This window comes from Ambystoma mexicanum, chromosome 11, assembly GCF_040938575.1.
Source record: "Ambystoma mexicanum isolate Mex_15411 chromosome 11, UKY_AmexF1_1, whole genome shotgun sequence".
In the NCBI taxonomy this organism is placed as follows: Eukaryota; Metazoa; Chordata; class Amphibia; order Caudata; family Ambystomatidae; genus Ambystoma; species Ambystoma mexicanum.
The window spans coordinates 64,191,784-64,208,831 of record NC_090934.1 but is presented as its reverse complement, the minus strand read 5'-3'; the positions used below and the strand labels follow the sequence as shown (position 1 = coordinate 64,208,831).

The 17,048-nt window shown below is 45.8% G+C and overlaps 1 protein-coding gene across 1 annotated transcript in view; it reads left to right on the top strand.

The window, feature by feature from the left end:
• Positions 1–17,048, top strand: part of CSMD2 (CUB and Sushi multiple domains 2) — a 2,010,406-nt gene that overhangs the window by 1,175,790 nt on the left and 817,568 nt on the right. The window contains exon 8 of the mRNA XM_069622557.1: positions 14,970–15,057. Within this exon, the coding sequence (XP_069478658.1) occupies positions 14,970–15,057 (88 nt within the window). The remainder of the gene's footprint in view (positions 1–14,969; positions 15,058–17,048) is intronic.

The following is a 17,048-nucleotide window of genomic DNA, read 5'->3' as shown; positions in this document are numbered from 1 at the left end:
CTACCAAGCTCTCCAGGCCTCACACCAGGTGCAACACATTTCTGTTAGTCCTTTGTCTCTTTTTATACAAACAGGCTGGGTCGTTCCCAGCATAAGAACATAGTCCTTCCCCTGTTTCCTATTGGCCCATCTTCAACCTTCCTAGTGGCCACTTCGTCTCAGTCATTATTTGGTGATCATGCGATATGCTTCCTTGAGTGCTCTTCCTTGTCTCGGTAGCTTCAGGGAAGACTTGCAAATGCCCTGGCCTTGTATTGAGTTTATTGTGCTCAACCTCTGAGTGAAGATAGGTTGAAGAATTACAATACAGTAGTGTTTTCATATGGGCTGATAATACTTTCAGGAGGTCTTGAAGTCTCAGGGGTTTGGGGGCATGTGGGTTCCTGAACGGAAAGGGAGTCCCCATCCCCAGAAGGGCAGTCTCTCTCTGTGAGGTCCTCCCATGTTTTACCACCCATAGGGGGAATATTGGGTAACGCCTCACCTCCCTAGCCTCACAGGGAAGGGTTCCCCTCTGGGAAGGAGTGGTTAGATTCTGTGAATCGTCACATTAACTCATTTGCTGGAAAGACAGTGTAACCGGCAACATTACAACAAAAGTCTGCAAAAGGGCTGTCGTTCGATAGGAACAAGCATCACTTGGGTTTTCCACTTATTTTGCGCAAATACAATCCTGCAGTTTTGCTTTTTGCCCCATTTTTTCAACATTAGACACAAAATAATGTTGTGAATGTGTGAAGTAAAGGTATTGTGAATTTAGAAGAATTGCACTGGCGAGATGTCATATTTATGCATGCCTGCAATTTGTATATCTCTGTATATGTCTACATGACCTTTCTGTGTAAAAGGACATGTCCTCTATAGTTGCATGATTGCCCCCCCCCACCCCATATACATTCATCCATTTATGGTCAACAGCAAGCTTTGTCAAAAGCGGCCAAAATGGAAGACAGTGCACTATGCAAACGTCTTGGTCACTGCATACTCTGCAGATACACTTATCATTTGCGGATACCCAACACATCTCCTACACATTCCACTCTGCAAAGCAAAATGCACACCAAGGCAACCCACTGGCCACCCAGGGCATGGAACACCCTACCTCTCCCCAGCCGCACTGCACCCTCTATCACCACTTTCAGAAAGAGCAAAGAGCCTCAAAACACCTGTTCACCACATGTAACCCTGCCCCTCCACCGACCCTGCTATCACCTTTCTATCCTAATCTTTCACACCTATCCTGAAAACATTTTGGAACTTCTCTTTCGCCTGCCACCTCTTTTACTTTTGAACCTGGTAAGGCCCTCTGAGACCCTCTGGGTAGGTCCAGCACTGATCAGAAATGAAAATGAAATTAAATTTAGAAAACAGACTTGCTCTATTCTTCCTGCTCTATGCAATGTTGGATTGTGCTACTTTTTTAAATAAAGGATGAGTGGAATAACCTTTTGACTATCCTCTCTGCTCTGTCTCTTAGGTCTGCATCCATAGAGTGTCCATGAAATCATTAGTTTATGGATTGCTGTGAGCATCAGCAAACCATTGCCTACTTGTGGGACTCCCCAACGTGCCAGCGCCTCTAAACGCCTGGCACGGCTGGTGGATAGCTGGGCACCAGGCTGATTCACTGCCACGCGTACATGGATTTCCTCAGAAGTCATTGGACCTCTCTGCCCATCCACCCCAAACCCATTCATTGATGTTTGCTGAATGTGGCTGTGTTGAGCTGGAGATTAGAAATTGCCGTCAAGAAGGACCTTTGGTCTTCTTTCTCTAGAGGCATCTCCTGCCTAATAGCCCTTACCTCCCATGCCAAGTATGCTGCGATCTCTGATAGACACACCATCCTCACCCACATTATTAATATAATAGTAATAATAATAATAATAATAATAATAATAATAATAGTTATTACTATTATTATTATTATTATTATTATTATTATTATTATTATTATTATTATTATTATTATATTAATTCAGTGCAGATCTATCTTCGTGAAGCAACAGAACTCTTTACAAGTCATTGTGGGAAGTGCATGGCGAGGGAAGCAGAGACACAAGGGAGCGGGGGCTAACATCTGGGTAGTAGGAGGGGGTGGAACATTTGGCAGCAAGGAGACTATTAGCAAACAGGCGAGGAAACAGTGGGTGAGCAGATCTCCCAGCCTCCGGTTAGGCGAAGTGTGGAGGGTGTGTGGACCGAGGTGTTAGGGAGGAGCCATACCTTGAAGAGGAGGGTCTTGAGCTCCTTCTGGCAATATAGTAGCGAGGGGGCGAGCCTGGTGTTGACTGGTAGGTGCATTATTCGTGCTGCTGGGAGCGATAGCCCTTTAATTCAGTAAAACTATTCTCCTAGGTAGATGTGATGGCCAACTCATTTGACATTTTTCGAAACATAATAAATTGGATGTAATTCATATTGCATCTTGGTTTTCCCTTTCGACATTGACTGTATCCGGTAAATGAGGGCAGTAAACACGACAGAAAGAAACCCACACATGGGCAAATAACCCGTCGGGACCCATCACCCAGAGTCGTGCAATTTGCAGAGTCAGCAATTCATTAAAATTGAATGCCCTCTGCTTTCGTGGCAACCTTGGGGGATACGATCGGGATGGCTTCAACCGGTGAAGTCTGCGGGCCGCTTAATCCTCCGCTCAAAGGGATTGGCTACCAGCTCGGTGCAGCCGTGGTTGTGTTTTATAACCTGCTTCGGGGAAAGAGCAGGACTTTACTGGACTCGGGCAGGTAATGAAAAAGGATCGAGATGAAGGTGTGTGTTTTATGGGATCGGACAGTAGTGCTGTCGACGTTCTTGACGTGTGGTTCCCCCGGCGCTCTCTACCTCTGCCAGTCACCGTTGTATCTATTACTGCACAGATTGCTTGACTAGACCAATCAACTTCGCGATAATACGTTTATCTGTAACAATTCATATGGATATTAATTATCCCTGCAAAGCCTCCCTAGATCCGGGGTCCTTCTCACTGCTCGCGTATTCCAGCGCTTGAGCTAGGGTTCACAATGGGCCTGGGTTTTCAGGGGTTCTTGTTTCTTGGCCTGTATGTCAGGCTGCATACATGAACATCTGAGTTTTGACAGGACAGGACTGAATGTGTGGGTCGCTGTGTTTCATGGAGACTGAGTTGGCCACTTTCAACCACTTTGGACTTAATGTGAACCTTGCCGACTGCAATGATTCACAACTGAGACAGACAAATTACAGGCAAACACTTCCAACACGCTAGGATCATGCGACAGGCTGGTTGATTATGGGCTGTCAGTGCAAGCCTGTCTTTAGCTTGGTCGATCCATCCTGATTCTGAGAAGGGGGTACATCTCTTGGATGCATACCCGTAGGTTTTCCATCTTCCAGGCTGGTGCTCCTTTCATCCTTTTGGACTTGCCACGTAATCGTCTGAATTTAATTTTTTTGATGGAATGCATGCTTTTTACCTGATGTCGGGTTTTTTCTGGGGTGCATTAAAGAGTGGCTATAGGGTGTGTACATATCTTGGATAATTGTCACAAAAAGACTTGTATATTCCACCAAAAGCTTTAAGGTCCGTCCTGGTCTCCACCACGAGCCAGTGTAAGTATGACATGTAAGTATGACAGTGTGGGGTTTACCATGTCAGCATCTCTCTATGATGAGGTGTGTTTTCAGGGGTCTGATCTTGTGGTCTTCTCGGTTTTATGTATATGATTCCCCAGCCTTGTATGGACTATCATGGACAAATGTGCATACTCCTCCAATCCAGAAGCAAGTTGGATGGATGGTCCAGAGCTACTTTATTTGTTTATTTATTTGTGCATTTCTACCACGCCGTAGCCCGCAGGCTATCTGCACGAATCAAGTGTTTTGATTGGTTTGGGGAAATTTCATAGGTGAGGACATTGTCATAGTCTGTACTCAATTGGATAGTATCAGAAATACAGTCCAGTGCTCATTAGCAATTTCTAGACACTGCCGGGGGACTTACATACCAGTACACATCAGCAATCACCAAGCAACTGTGTGGGAGTGTGCATAAGAATACAAATCAGAAAGCACCGGACACCGGTGAGGGGGTTTACATACTAGCACGTTGGCAAGTACTGGCACCTGTGTGGGAGTGTGCATAAGAATACAATTCAGCAAGCACCAGACACCTGCAAGAGGGTTTACTTACAAACACATCGGCAAGTACTGGGAACCTGTGTGGGAGTGTGCATAAGAATACAATTCAGCAAGCACCAGACACCTGCAAGAGGGTTTACTTACAAACACATCGGCAAGTACTGGGAACCTGTGTGGGAGTGTGCATAAGAACACAATTCAGCAAGCACCGGACACCTGCAAGGGGGTTACATACGAACACATCAGCAAGTACCAGGCACATGTGTGGGAGTGTGCATAAGAACACAATTCAGCAAGCACCGGACACATGCAAGGGAGTTACAAACGACCACATCAGCAAGTACCAGGCACATGTGTGGGAGTGTGCATAAGAACACAATTCAGCAAGCACCGGACACCTGTGAGGGGGCGTGCATACATGCATACCGATACACAACTGCCCTTACTGGACGCCAGGAAGGAGGTGTGCATTACACTACATATCAACAAGAACTGGACGCCAGCCTTCAAGAGAGGATGCCCCTTGCCGCTGTGGTTTGGGGCCAATACATCCGAAATCTCGTGCCTTCTGGAAAAGGCACTATGGTCAAAGAAACACACACCTTGGTTTGGCAGATTCAATTCAGTCTCCTTGCTAAAACAGCATTCCACCAGACCGCTTAGGTATTTTCTGATGCGTGGGTACTTCATATTAGGCATGCATGCATTGTGTGGTGTGTGCCTGTGTGCATTGCCACATCATGCATGCATGCGCTGGCAAAGGGTACATGTTAAGGACAATTCCATCCCATGGAACATGTGTCGTGATAACCATGCAGTGAGTGGCTACGCATCACTCGTGCCTGGAGGAATGTGACAGTGGTGACCCGCGCGCTGCGGCTTTCGTGACACTGCATTGGTAGATACACCGACATATCGACATGGAATTCCCATCAGTCAGAGATGGAGTTGCTTCTTGGTTTGATATTGCGAGACACTGACGGTGCAGTGATTGGCTGCATGGTGGAGGCTGACAAGCGGAGTACTGGTTCTAGATTTATGATATGGTATTTGTAACGCGCCTATACACAAGTGTGTATAGGCGCATCCAGTGACGAGAGTAGCTGGCCGTTCCTACCCCTCAAACAGGGATAGAAATGAGAGTTTCTATTTTCCAACATTTTCCCACGACAGTCTATTTACATATGTCTAGGATATATATATGCCATATATAACACATACTACAGAGCAGGAGAGGAAGAGAGAGCCTGAGGTTGGGGGGAGTAACAGGAGAGTGGTGCTACCAGGGTGTCAACAAGGGTTCCTTGACAAGTAAGATGTTCAGTTACTTCCTGGAGGGCAGGAGGGTGGGGCCAATCAGAGGTGTCCCTGTGTAGTATTCTAAAGTTGATATGCACAGCTGGAGAATGCCTGTCTTATGGAGCTTGTCATGCTATGAATAAGACCCACTTTCAAAGTCTGCAGTTTAGTCGACTAGTTTCTGTAGACCTGAATTCAACTTGTTTTATTGGAGGGACACCCAAAATCCCCCCTCCCCTGCCAATGCCCACACCCCTTCTCACCCCCTATCTCTTTACCACTCTGCTTCTACATACAGATAAACATTTACATGTGCAGTTTATATGTATTCGGTCGAATCGATATAAAGTGCTCGACCAAACCTAAGACTTTCAAAACAAAGGGCCTCATCACCAGTTGGGCAGAGTAGTAAAATGCAGCGGTAAATCTATTACTGCCGCATTTGCACCTCCGCACAATCACGAGTTGGGCAGAAAATGGGAAATTTCAATGTTCTGCCCGTTTTCAGTGCTAGCATGGCGCTAATAGCGTCGCTTCTAATAGCGCCAAGAAACCCCATTGGGTCCAATGGACCCGATGGGAATGTGTATTTACCTCCCCACTGCAACTCGTGATCAGCTGCGAAGTGTGCCCGACAGAAGTGCGGTAACTCTTATTGCGTTGGGTGGTATCCCGGCGCACCGCCCAACTCATGATGAGGCCCAATGTCTTTTAAACAAAGGGACACCATTTTCTTTTTTCTTTATGAATTCCTTAGCGCCTATTCTGTAACGCTGTGCCTTCTAGTGCCATGGAGGCTTCTGGAGATGGGGCGATGCCCGTCCTGATGCAGGATGAAGGAATTATGCTTTTCATTACCTTCTTTTTGATGTTGGCATGTTTGGTAACATGGTGCAGCCTTGGAGATGGTGAGGCAGACTTGTGTGCCCATCGTATAGGTGTGTCCCCTTTACTTCACCTAAATGGCTTCCTACACACTTCTACGTTCACTTCTTCATGCATTTACTTCTTCGTACCTTTACTTCATCTGCATCCTCACATTGTCAAGGTGGCAATGGGTATGGTAAGGTTACCTGTACCACCTCCTCTTCCTTCCTTCCTTCCTTCCTTCCTTCCTTCCTTCCTTCCTTCCTTCCTTCCTTCCTTCCTTCCTTCCTTCCTTCCTTCCTTCCTTCCTTCCTTCCTTCCTTCCTTCCTTCCTTCCTTCCTTCCTTCCTTCCTTCCTTCCTTCCTTCCTTCCTTCCTTCCTTCCTTCCTCTCTCTCTACCCGAGGTCATCTGTTTGTTCAGCCATTCTTGTTTTCTTATTTTATTGTATCTTTTCCCATAAGTATTATTTTTTTTTTTTCTGCTTCTCTTTCTTTCTGCATTATTGACCTGTTTTCTCAGGTGTTTTCTGTAAGTGGACCAGTAGTCATTTTATTTCTCTGTTAATGGCTGTTTCACTCTTCTCCCTGCCTTCTGTGACTCGCGCAATCTATGAAACGTGCGCACACTGAAGCGCACTCACGCACACTCACATATCACTCCCCTGCACGTGGCAGCAGCTGCCTGGTGCCTTTTTTTTCTCCTGTCTTTTGTTCACTTCCGCATTAAAGCTGCATTTACCCCTGCCCACTCGTCATCCCTGTTTGCAGGTTGTCATGAAAAGAAATGGGTGCAGTTTAAAAGCAACTCTGAGGCATGGAGGCATTAGTCGCGGATTACCGCAGCGCACTCCGGAGATGGCGAAGGGCAGACAGGTGTTGTAAATTAGGGCCCGGTTCATGGAACTGTGTGCAGAAATCCTGCAAGGGCTGCTTGCCGAGAAGGACACTGCGCGAGCCTGTGCACAGATTATAAAATGTTTGGCCCGCGTATCCATGGAATTTACTGTGCAAAGTAACCGTAATCGCAAGTTGCACCCGGAACGACCCCGACACTCCCATACGCAAAGCATAAACAGCCAGAACAGCTACCTTTGAGTGCTGCACCGGGCCCAAATACATGTACCCTTCAAACAGTGCACTGGGTTTACCGCAAACAGGACCTGTGCAAGGTCCCCCATAAATTTTGCCGGCACCCCAACAACATGCGTATGAAAAATCGTAACTCGGTCTAAACTCTGAAAATCTGTATGCAAACCAGAGTAAACTGTTCCTGCACCCCACTACACTGCATACACGCACCCTAAGTTAGATCGGAACCCCGGTTGCATACACACACCCCTAAATCCGACATGCAAACCCACCTCTGCGCTGTGAATACTATGTGCAAGTGTACTTATGCCTGCCTTCCGGTGGCATAGGGATCGAGGGATTTGCATGGCCATTTCTCTGCCGAGAGGCTGCACCAAAGTTTCTGTGAATACAGACATTCCGGGCATGTGCAAACGCCACGCAAGTCCCAAGAAAGTACCACTCAGTCGGTTCCAGGAATCGCCGAGCGCGGATATGCGCGCAGTTTGGCGCGCAAGTCCTCTCATTCCCATGCAAATAGTTCCATGAATCGGCCACTTAGTGTTTCCATTTGCTCCCTTAAAAATATGAACTTCACATGGTGTGTGGGTGCTGTGGGTACGTGCCAGCGGATGTTGGCGTGTGGGTATGTGCGCGTGACTCTGATGGGAGATGCATGAAATTCTGCTGTGAGGTGCCCTTTACTCCTGGCCACTACCCAATGGACCAGTACTGCTTTGAAAGACATGAAGAAGAGTATACTGTGGCAGGACTGGGAGCTGCACAAGTACAGGCACAACTCAGTGTGTTCTGTGCACGTCTACCTGCATCTCAGTGAGTCTCTGCGCTTAACGGCTCCCAATTCTGCAGCCATTACACGGCCATTGTGAGCCACTGGGAACTTTCTCACGGTGTTTGTTATGTTACAAAGCTTTCCTAGTGCATCACATCACCGGCGTGGAGGTCTCAGGGCAGAACGGCTTGGAAGTTGGTGAGTTATGCCCCCACCCCCGTGGTATCAATGGGTAGTCGGCAGAGGATGAGGACAAGGTGTAGGGGTGCAGCTCTAGTGCAAAGAGGGGATGGAGTTTTGAACATGGAGTCAAGCAAATACCAGGCAAGTTAAGGGGAAAGGGGTGATGTTTGTGATGTTAATCTAAGTGGTGCTTGTTTTGGGTCACGTTAATCCACCCAAAAGTGGCTGGCCCCTGAGTCCAGTGTGCAGAGGCATGCAAGGGTGGGGTGGGAGCAGGGAGGTGTTGCCTGATGAGGGCCTTAAGAAAGGTCCATAAGCACTAACACTCTAATGGACTTGCGAGGAGGTGCTCAAGTGAACCCCTTGTAGTACAGAGGATTCTTGGTGACAGGGGCTGCTGGAGACAGGCGGTGCTCGCGTCACCATGCTAACATCAAGGAATAGTGTTGTAGGTGTGTAAGCCGCTTAGTTAAGACGAAGGTCAAATGAGGTCAATGCAAAAGTTGTGACGTCTCTCATGTTAAATGTTAGATTTTAAATGTGGTGGCTTTCACATGGTAACAGTAGGAAAGAGGCAGCCGTGAAAGGAGAAGAGCAGAACGGGGTCCAGTCACTCCAGGTGAAATTCAGCCAGAATTCTTCCCATTGTATATTGTCCGTCTTTAGTGTCAGTGAAGTAGATTGTGTTTTTTGTTTTTTCTCAGCCATACTTTAAACATTCTCTTTTCGAGATGCGATGTTCAAACCTGTATTCCACTCCTATGTCATATCAGCGTGATGTGGAAATGACCCACAGCTGCACAGTTCCTCTCTGCATTCAGGGCAGGCATGTCTTCTTCCCCGGAGAGAGCCTCTGGAAAAAAAAAAACATGTGATGCTACAAATGCCTCGCCTCGCACACACATGTATGCCTGTGTGCATGAACGAGTGTGTGGAATGCATGTTCCTGCGCGTGTGTTTCTAGAAATGCACGATCATAACCCACACAAATAGAAGAATCAGACTACACACTGCACGCATGCCGAAATGTCCCATTCCATTCCGGAGACACTAGTCCAGCCCTGGATTTAATGTTGCCTTCTGGAAGTTGTAGCCCTCGATTTCCCCATTATAATCCGGGAACACAAGTCTTAGAAAGCAACATTAAAACCGGGACTGGATTACTGCCTCCAGAATGACAATGCCACTCATGTCAGCACCACATGCGAGGCAGTAGCAATGCAATCATGATCAACAGTCTGTAGATGAGATTATTTTTGTGTGGAGAGGTGGGGTATTAACCCATGTGTCTATGTGTACACTAAGGAGTTCATTAGTGTTCAGGTATGTGTCTGGTACTGCACAGACGTCACAATGCAGGTATTCCTGTAGTAGTCAATGGGCCTCATTCCGAGTTCGGAGGTAACCACGCCACTATTTGCGGCATGGCGGCATCCAAACTCGTCCAAATAAGTAATTCCGAGGTCGGAAGAACCGGTAATTCCTCATTCACCAGGGCCATTCTCCATTCCCATTTAAGCCCCCATAGGGCTCAATGGGAAGGAGGAAGGCGGCAATAACGGTACCATAAATTACAGTACTGTTATTGACCCCAAAGTCCCTTTGCGGGTCCCGTCCTTAATGCCTGCTAAAAGCAGGCGTTAAGGAAGGACCCGCAAAGGGAATTCGTAGTAGGGCGGTAAGGGTTTGACGACACTGGTCTCATTAGCAGTGACCGTTAACCCTTACCGCCCTACTCAGAATGAGGCCCAATAAGTATTAATTTAGGTGTTAAAATTCCTATGAGGATACAGATGTGTGCCGACAGATGTGTGCGTCTTGTTGCATTGACCGGTCACAATGTCTAGGCATGTTTGGGTCTGCCTGTCTGCATGCTGGAGTGTGCATCACATGGCGCGTGATTTGTGTGGGAAGTAGCCTACTACTGTAGATTTTTTCTGACACACATCTGCGAGAAACATGCAAATAGGCATATGTTGATGTATGCACTGACTGCACACACCCATACTCGAGCACACATTTCTGTGACAGCACTCCTGCGTATACACTTCCATGGAGCGAAACACTCCTGGATGGCCTGGAATTGGAGGGCAGGCAGGTTTCCCCCCAAGGACATTATGGGCCATATGCTAACCGAAATTGTGTCATGATAAGAGTGTGTATGTGCCCATGTGCATGTGTGTGCATGCGTGCATGCAGGCACATGCCTGTGTTCAGGAGTCATTGGTTTATGACAGGCTCTTTTCAGGGAATAGGTATAATATGACCATGTTGTGTTACTATGCCATCAGTGCGTGTGTGTGATGAGAAGGGCGCTTTAAGGTTACTCACCAGATTCACGTTGTTAGCTTGTATGGTGTGTTGTGTTGCAAGAACATTGTTGTTCGACTGCAATGCAGGTGGATATATTTAAGAACCCCTGGAAGAGAACATTATAATTTTTGACTAAGGATTTAGCTATATCTTGACTTCGTGCAGGCATACACTTTCTTGATTGCTTGTACATAACACAATTATTAGAATAACATGTTAACAAAGCAAATTAAAACACATACACCCCAGAGACAAATATAAGTTCCCATGCTTAACTGAATACAGTTCCATGTCATTTCATCGCCTGCCTGTTCATCCCCAAGCTTTTTAACGTGCACATTCCATCGAATGTGCTCATGTTTTTTTTTTTTAATTATTATTTTTTAGGGGTACCCCCCTAGCCACCCTCCCACACTTATTTTTTGCTATTGCCCACCCACCCAAACCCTTATCTGCCCTTTCCCAACCACACTAGAAAATTTGATGAGCACATTCGATGGAATATGCACGTTAAAAAGCCTGGGGATGAACAGGCAGGCGATGAAAGGACGTTGTACCCTGAATACATCTCCCAATTCCGAACTTCACGGTGGCATTATGTGGATAAGGCATAGACACACACACAACAAACACTTATGGAAACACTTGTTTATAGGCGCCATACACATGTCCAATAAAAAATAAAAAATAAAAACATGTCTGTTCATTTTGATGGAGAATTTGAATATGTGTTTCTCTTTCAAAGTACACTCTGATCTATGCTGAGTCTATATTACCCGTTTTTCTTTTTGACAGTATTTATTGAGTGAGCCAACGTGTTTCTCAATCCACAAGGCAGAGTTTAGCCACTGTATGATTTGTAAGTCTGATCACACTGTTGTGGGTTCGTTGGCTAGTAGTTGTATAGCAGAATCAGGTGAGATGACATATTGCATAATGGTGCTTTGTATATTGAGAAGCTGGCTTGGGCCACAAGGTCTGGGGTAGCGATGTCAATTTCCATATAAACACTCCATCTCAATGCAAAGCTTCTAGACATTAGTTGTGGGCCTTTGAGAGATGCCGTTGCATCTTCCTGTTCTGTTGCCTCTGCTCCTGGATCCCCTTCACACCATTAATTGAGCAACCTGCACAGGGACCTCCAGGTTGAAACATGTTCACACATGTGGAGTGAGTTGGAGAGTGTCACAACACCAGCCGATACAAGCTGCACTGGGATTCTCCACTCTCGAGCAAGGGGGTTGGGGTTCCAAGCTTCCAAGCGCTTTATAGGACGGGACTCAGAATTCAATCTTTTTTTTTTCTTTTATCTGGAAGTCTTCTTACTTCCGGCCGCATTGCCATAATTGGTCTAACCTGGAGTGGCATGGTCAGTGCCGTAGTCACAGAGAGACAGAGCATGGAAAAGGAACCGTAGACAGGAGTGGACCCACAACCTTGAATGGAAGGACATAGATGGGTGGGTATCGGGCAAGCAGTGACCATTTTGTGTTCCCTTCCCGAGGTCCAACAAAACTCCTGAATGGCTCGTGCTGGAGACGTCCCCTGAATCGCACGACTGCGCCTTTCTCTTTGATTCCAGAATTGTTTCTGAACTATTAAACACTGAGTCATTTGACACAATGGTGATGTATTCTTTGGTCTACTTGGATATACAAACATGCATACAATTGGGTTTCAATGAAACTCACAACATCCTTTAATATGAGTCATGTTTGGTTTGTCATGTGATTTTCAATGAAAAGAAGGGACATGCTCTCCAAAAAATTCACAGGTTTGACGTTCCCAAAGGAGAAAGAGGAGAATATGCAGAAATAAAAAGCCAATACCTTCATTGCACGGATTTCTTTCTGGCCCAACTGTGTTTCAGGTCCCTCTGATGACATCCCAAAGCAGCAGCTTGCGTAGCTCAGCGTTTATGATGTCACCAGAACCAAGGGATGATATTAGAACCATGGTTTAGACCATTGGCCATCCATCGCTGTGGGTGAAACATCCTCAAGAGGTCAGGGAACAACAATGGCTGACCCAAGATGGGATATGTCAACGACATATTTTACAAGGTAAATGACCTATCACGTGGCATTATAATCCAATGCATTAGGCAATGGCTTGACGTTTCTATGGAATTGTGTGGCATTTCTCAATATTAGAATAATGGTATGTGTTTACAAGTTGCCTCTATGAACACAATCCTCCCTTAGGTTTCAATGCAATTGTTCAAGTATTTATGTTTTCTTAATAAATCGACGTAACGCTGGTTATTATGTAATTAGGGACTGGAAATGGCGGGAACTCAGTTTACTGGTAGCCTTTGTGGGGTGGGGGGGGCTTTCAGGTGTGCACGGCATTAGTTCCAGCGTGATGACTTACACACAGAAAGTTGACTTTTCACCTGTGTACGCAGCCAATGAGTGTGCACCTTTCAACCATACAATGTGTGGGCATGTTGGTTAAAGTTGCCAAACACTCTAAGTCTTCTGCATAGATGAATAGGCGCCTACAGGAAAAGGAAACTTGGATGTGTTGGTGTCTGTTATCATTGGTGGTATCAGCCCTCTCGAAACAGGGTTATTGCCTGAAAATGTTGCTAGTAATGGGCGAGTGGCGCTGACATATCAGGCTGAAGCGTGAGATGTGACTGGCTCTGCCCCAACCCCAGTGACCTTGTATTGAAGGTGAATCCTCATTTACAATCTGTTCATTTGCAAAAAGCAAGTCAATTTCCCTCTGAAATGACTACGGGGTGCCTTTGTTATTTCCAAGTGTAACCACGGCCCCAAACTGCGTCCAGTAGGGCTTCATGCCAGCGAAAGAAAGAAACTGACACCCGCCTGCGGTTCACTGTTATTTAATGTTTATGCATTACAAAGCATTGACTTACCTAGACTATACCATCCAGCCCTGTGCCAGCACCAGTCTGCCATGCCCATCAGCATTTTAGGGGAGCGAGCTTGCTCCAATCAGAGGCTAGCATCAAGCAACAGTTGGGGCTCTAGACTATGATATTAACTGAGGAGATGGCAGCTGAAACATGACCTGCAAAATGTGTTTGATGGGCACTGTTGACGCTTCACTTTGGAGAATAGACTTTTTTTTTTGTTTTCTCTAGAACAATATACCACTATAGCAATCATTGTACTTGTATTTATAGACTGACAATAATGGAGAAAGCTGATGGGGCCAGAAAAACAGGTGTTTGTCATATGTAGCGGCCTTGTTGTAAACACAGCTTGCCTTGTGTGTGCGTTTTCACCCGCTCTCCTTCTATAAACATGTGTTGAAGTTGTGCAGATTGCATGTGTGCATTTTATTGCTAAGATGACCTGAACATGCATCGTCCACTCTTGTTCGCATTAACGCAGCACCAAGATGCATTTGGGAGAAGATGGTCTCTCTAGTGTCTACCCCGCAATGAATGGATGAATGAACGACCACCTGTCCATAAAGCGAGCAGTCTACCTCTAAACGTTGCCCTGACTAGACTCGGGCTGTAGGAACCCCTGTTTCTCCCTGGTCCCCTTCATCATTTGTATCTGGGGACAGTCATTGGAGCTGTTTCTTACCGTGATCACGATTATATACCCCGGATCATTGGGTCGCTATGATTACGGTACTGGCAACCATTGAGCTACCAACTGCATTCTGGGAGTTGTTGTTTTGTTTCCCGCCAGATAACCTAATGGAATTAGAATAGCAGAGTTCCTATTGTGTAAAATGCAGGGTGGGATTGGGAATACCGTGCACCTGTCAAAAAGTAACTAGGCTCCATGGCTGTCCTTCTCATGACCTAGAATAGACGTGAAGAGCAATATTTCAACTCATAGACCTGTTCTTATTGTGTAGACGTCATTTTCACCAATTTACCAACCAACCTCTTGCGTTCCATTCATCCAAGTCTTCCATAAATATCTGATGGGGGTGTTGATGATGGGGGGGGCCCTGTCTGTGATTGGAGCCGTGACAGATGGTGTCTAAATTTGGGGGTGGGCGAAGATATTGGATGCTGAATTGTTCGATTTCATATCATTTACATGTGTTTGTATGCGCGAGCGAGGTCTTTCCGAAACCGCGCCAGTCTTACTGCCCGTCAACGCATTGTGGGGCCGGCTTGGGATAATATAAGTGTTGCAGAAATGATTCAATTACAGTCATTAGCTTTGTTTGGAGGGAAATGCGCTCAAAATTCCTACGCCCAGACTAGCAATTATAGCTCCCCGTGCCCTCGATTCAGGCAGCGGCAAAATATGCAAATTGAGCGGCATCGCATTTCCTGGTATATCCTATCTTCTCTGTGTGTGCTCTTTTCTTCTTGCCTTCCAGTAACTCAGGTCGGCGTCTCCCAGGGTCATAACATGTGTCCGGACCCTGGGATCCCGGAGCGCGGCAAGCGGATTGGATCCGACTTCAGGTAAGGTGGTTTTCGTTATCTTGCTTTCCTATTGGCTGCTATTCAAGACCTCTGGCAAGACCACCAATAGTCTGCAAGGCCATAGATATCTTCGATGGCCAGAGCTTCTCTGGTCCTCTTCTGGTGAGAGCCAAAGGCCAAAAGAAGGGCAAATATTAGTTTAAATATGGGTTTAAGATGCTGGCCAGCTCAAAAGAGTGGCCTTTGTTACAGAAGTTTACTTGTTTTATAAACAAACAAGTAGCTCCTTGATGGAATAGGGAAAAGCAAGGATCTGCAACCTTTGGTTTTCCAGGTGTTCTGGACTACAACGCACATCAACCCTAACCAGCATAGACAATGGTGATGGATCATGGGAGTCGTAGTCTAAAACATGTGGGGAGCCCCAAGCTGCAGATCACAGTCTAAGGGAAGCCATGTTTTAAATTCAATTCTGTTTGGATAATGACTTTTTGGTTTGCTATTGATAGACATTTTAGTATCAATTCAATTAATTCCAGCTTTATTCGACGTTCGTCTTTAGCATAGTAACTCCAAAACAAAGCAACATCTTTAAAAAAATCAGACTCAGGACCAAAGCAGAACCTGGCCCCTTCTGCCCCGCCATAGTGGAATTTGCTAATAAGAAAGAGCTTAATATCCCACGTCGGCTATTAACCAACCCCTGTGAGCCAAAGACTATCTGTGTTACCTTTCTCTCACTATTTGGTAGAGTTTCTGATCTCTAGGCATGAAAATGACATAGATTTTGGGGGATGAAAAAAGGCATACATAGCTTAAAATAACTAAGCAATAACATAATGACCACACAAATAGAGGTTTAAAAAAAATAGTAATATTCTAAGAAGAAAATACCAAAATATTGAAGAAGTAAAATGGAAAATCAATCTTGAAAGAACAATGTATTTAGCAATCCAAAAGGCTTCCAAAAAAAAAAAAAACATTTTTCATGTAGGGCCATCAAAGTTTGTATTTATATGGAATATTTGAGGGGCCTTTTGTGAAGGGTGTAAGGGTGAGATCTAGGGGTTGGGCTATGATAAGAGGAAATCAAACCCCTGTGGGCTAAGATTTAACCATATTGCAAAGTCACCAAGTGACTTAGTTTGTCTTTGTGTGAACGGCGTTCGTAAACTGTGTTGGGTAAAAGCACCTCTACATCCTTCGCTTGGACTGGCTGTAAGATTTTTGCATCTGTAATTATTTTTTGCTTGTTAGGCACTTATACAATAAGAATCTACTGTTCTATTGTTGCAAAGCACCCAGATGCGTGCTAGGAGACGAAACTGGTCCAGGTGGGAGCATACGCCGTCTTAGGTCGAAGTAAGATACCAGGTCTTCTGATCCTGGAAGCAGTAGCCCACGGGCCTTCTTTTGGAGGTGCCGGATGTCTCTGGTGAAGAGTCACATTCAAGAGCTAGAATCAATGAGGCACTTACTCTGCCTGGGATCTGGCAGATGGCCATTTTTCAGGCTTTGAATTCTTCACGGATGCTTCTGGCTTGATTTCTGTAAGACACAGTTAAAGACACATTCCTAGTCTCGAGCTAGGCAGTGCAGTTTGGGGTTTAGGCCCTGTGGTCACCCAGGAATTGCAAACACAGATGATTCCCTTGAAGGGAAAAGTTTCAATCTGGACTTGTCAATAACAATGCTTGCGCCCGCACTAGCGATGTAAATGTGCAACACATGGAAAAGGATTTGGGATTCAAGAAGCGTCCCCTGTGTGTTTGCCTTGAAGGAAGTCTGGAAACGGTACACCGATATAGAAAAGTCCCTTCTGATGCCCAGGGACCCATGAGGATGTTGGAATTGTGCAGATGGAAGGTGCATTGCTCCCCATAATTTAACCCTGAGAATAAGCATTTCCGTCAAATGCTACAGAAGGCTTTGATGCCCGTGAGAAAATCTTGAACCGCCCATTAGGCTTGGAACATGCGACTCTGTGCTAAACCTTTTCAGACACTGCTTGCAGTGATATGATATGATAG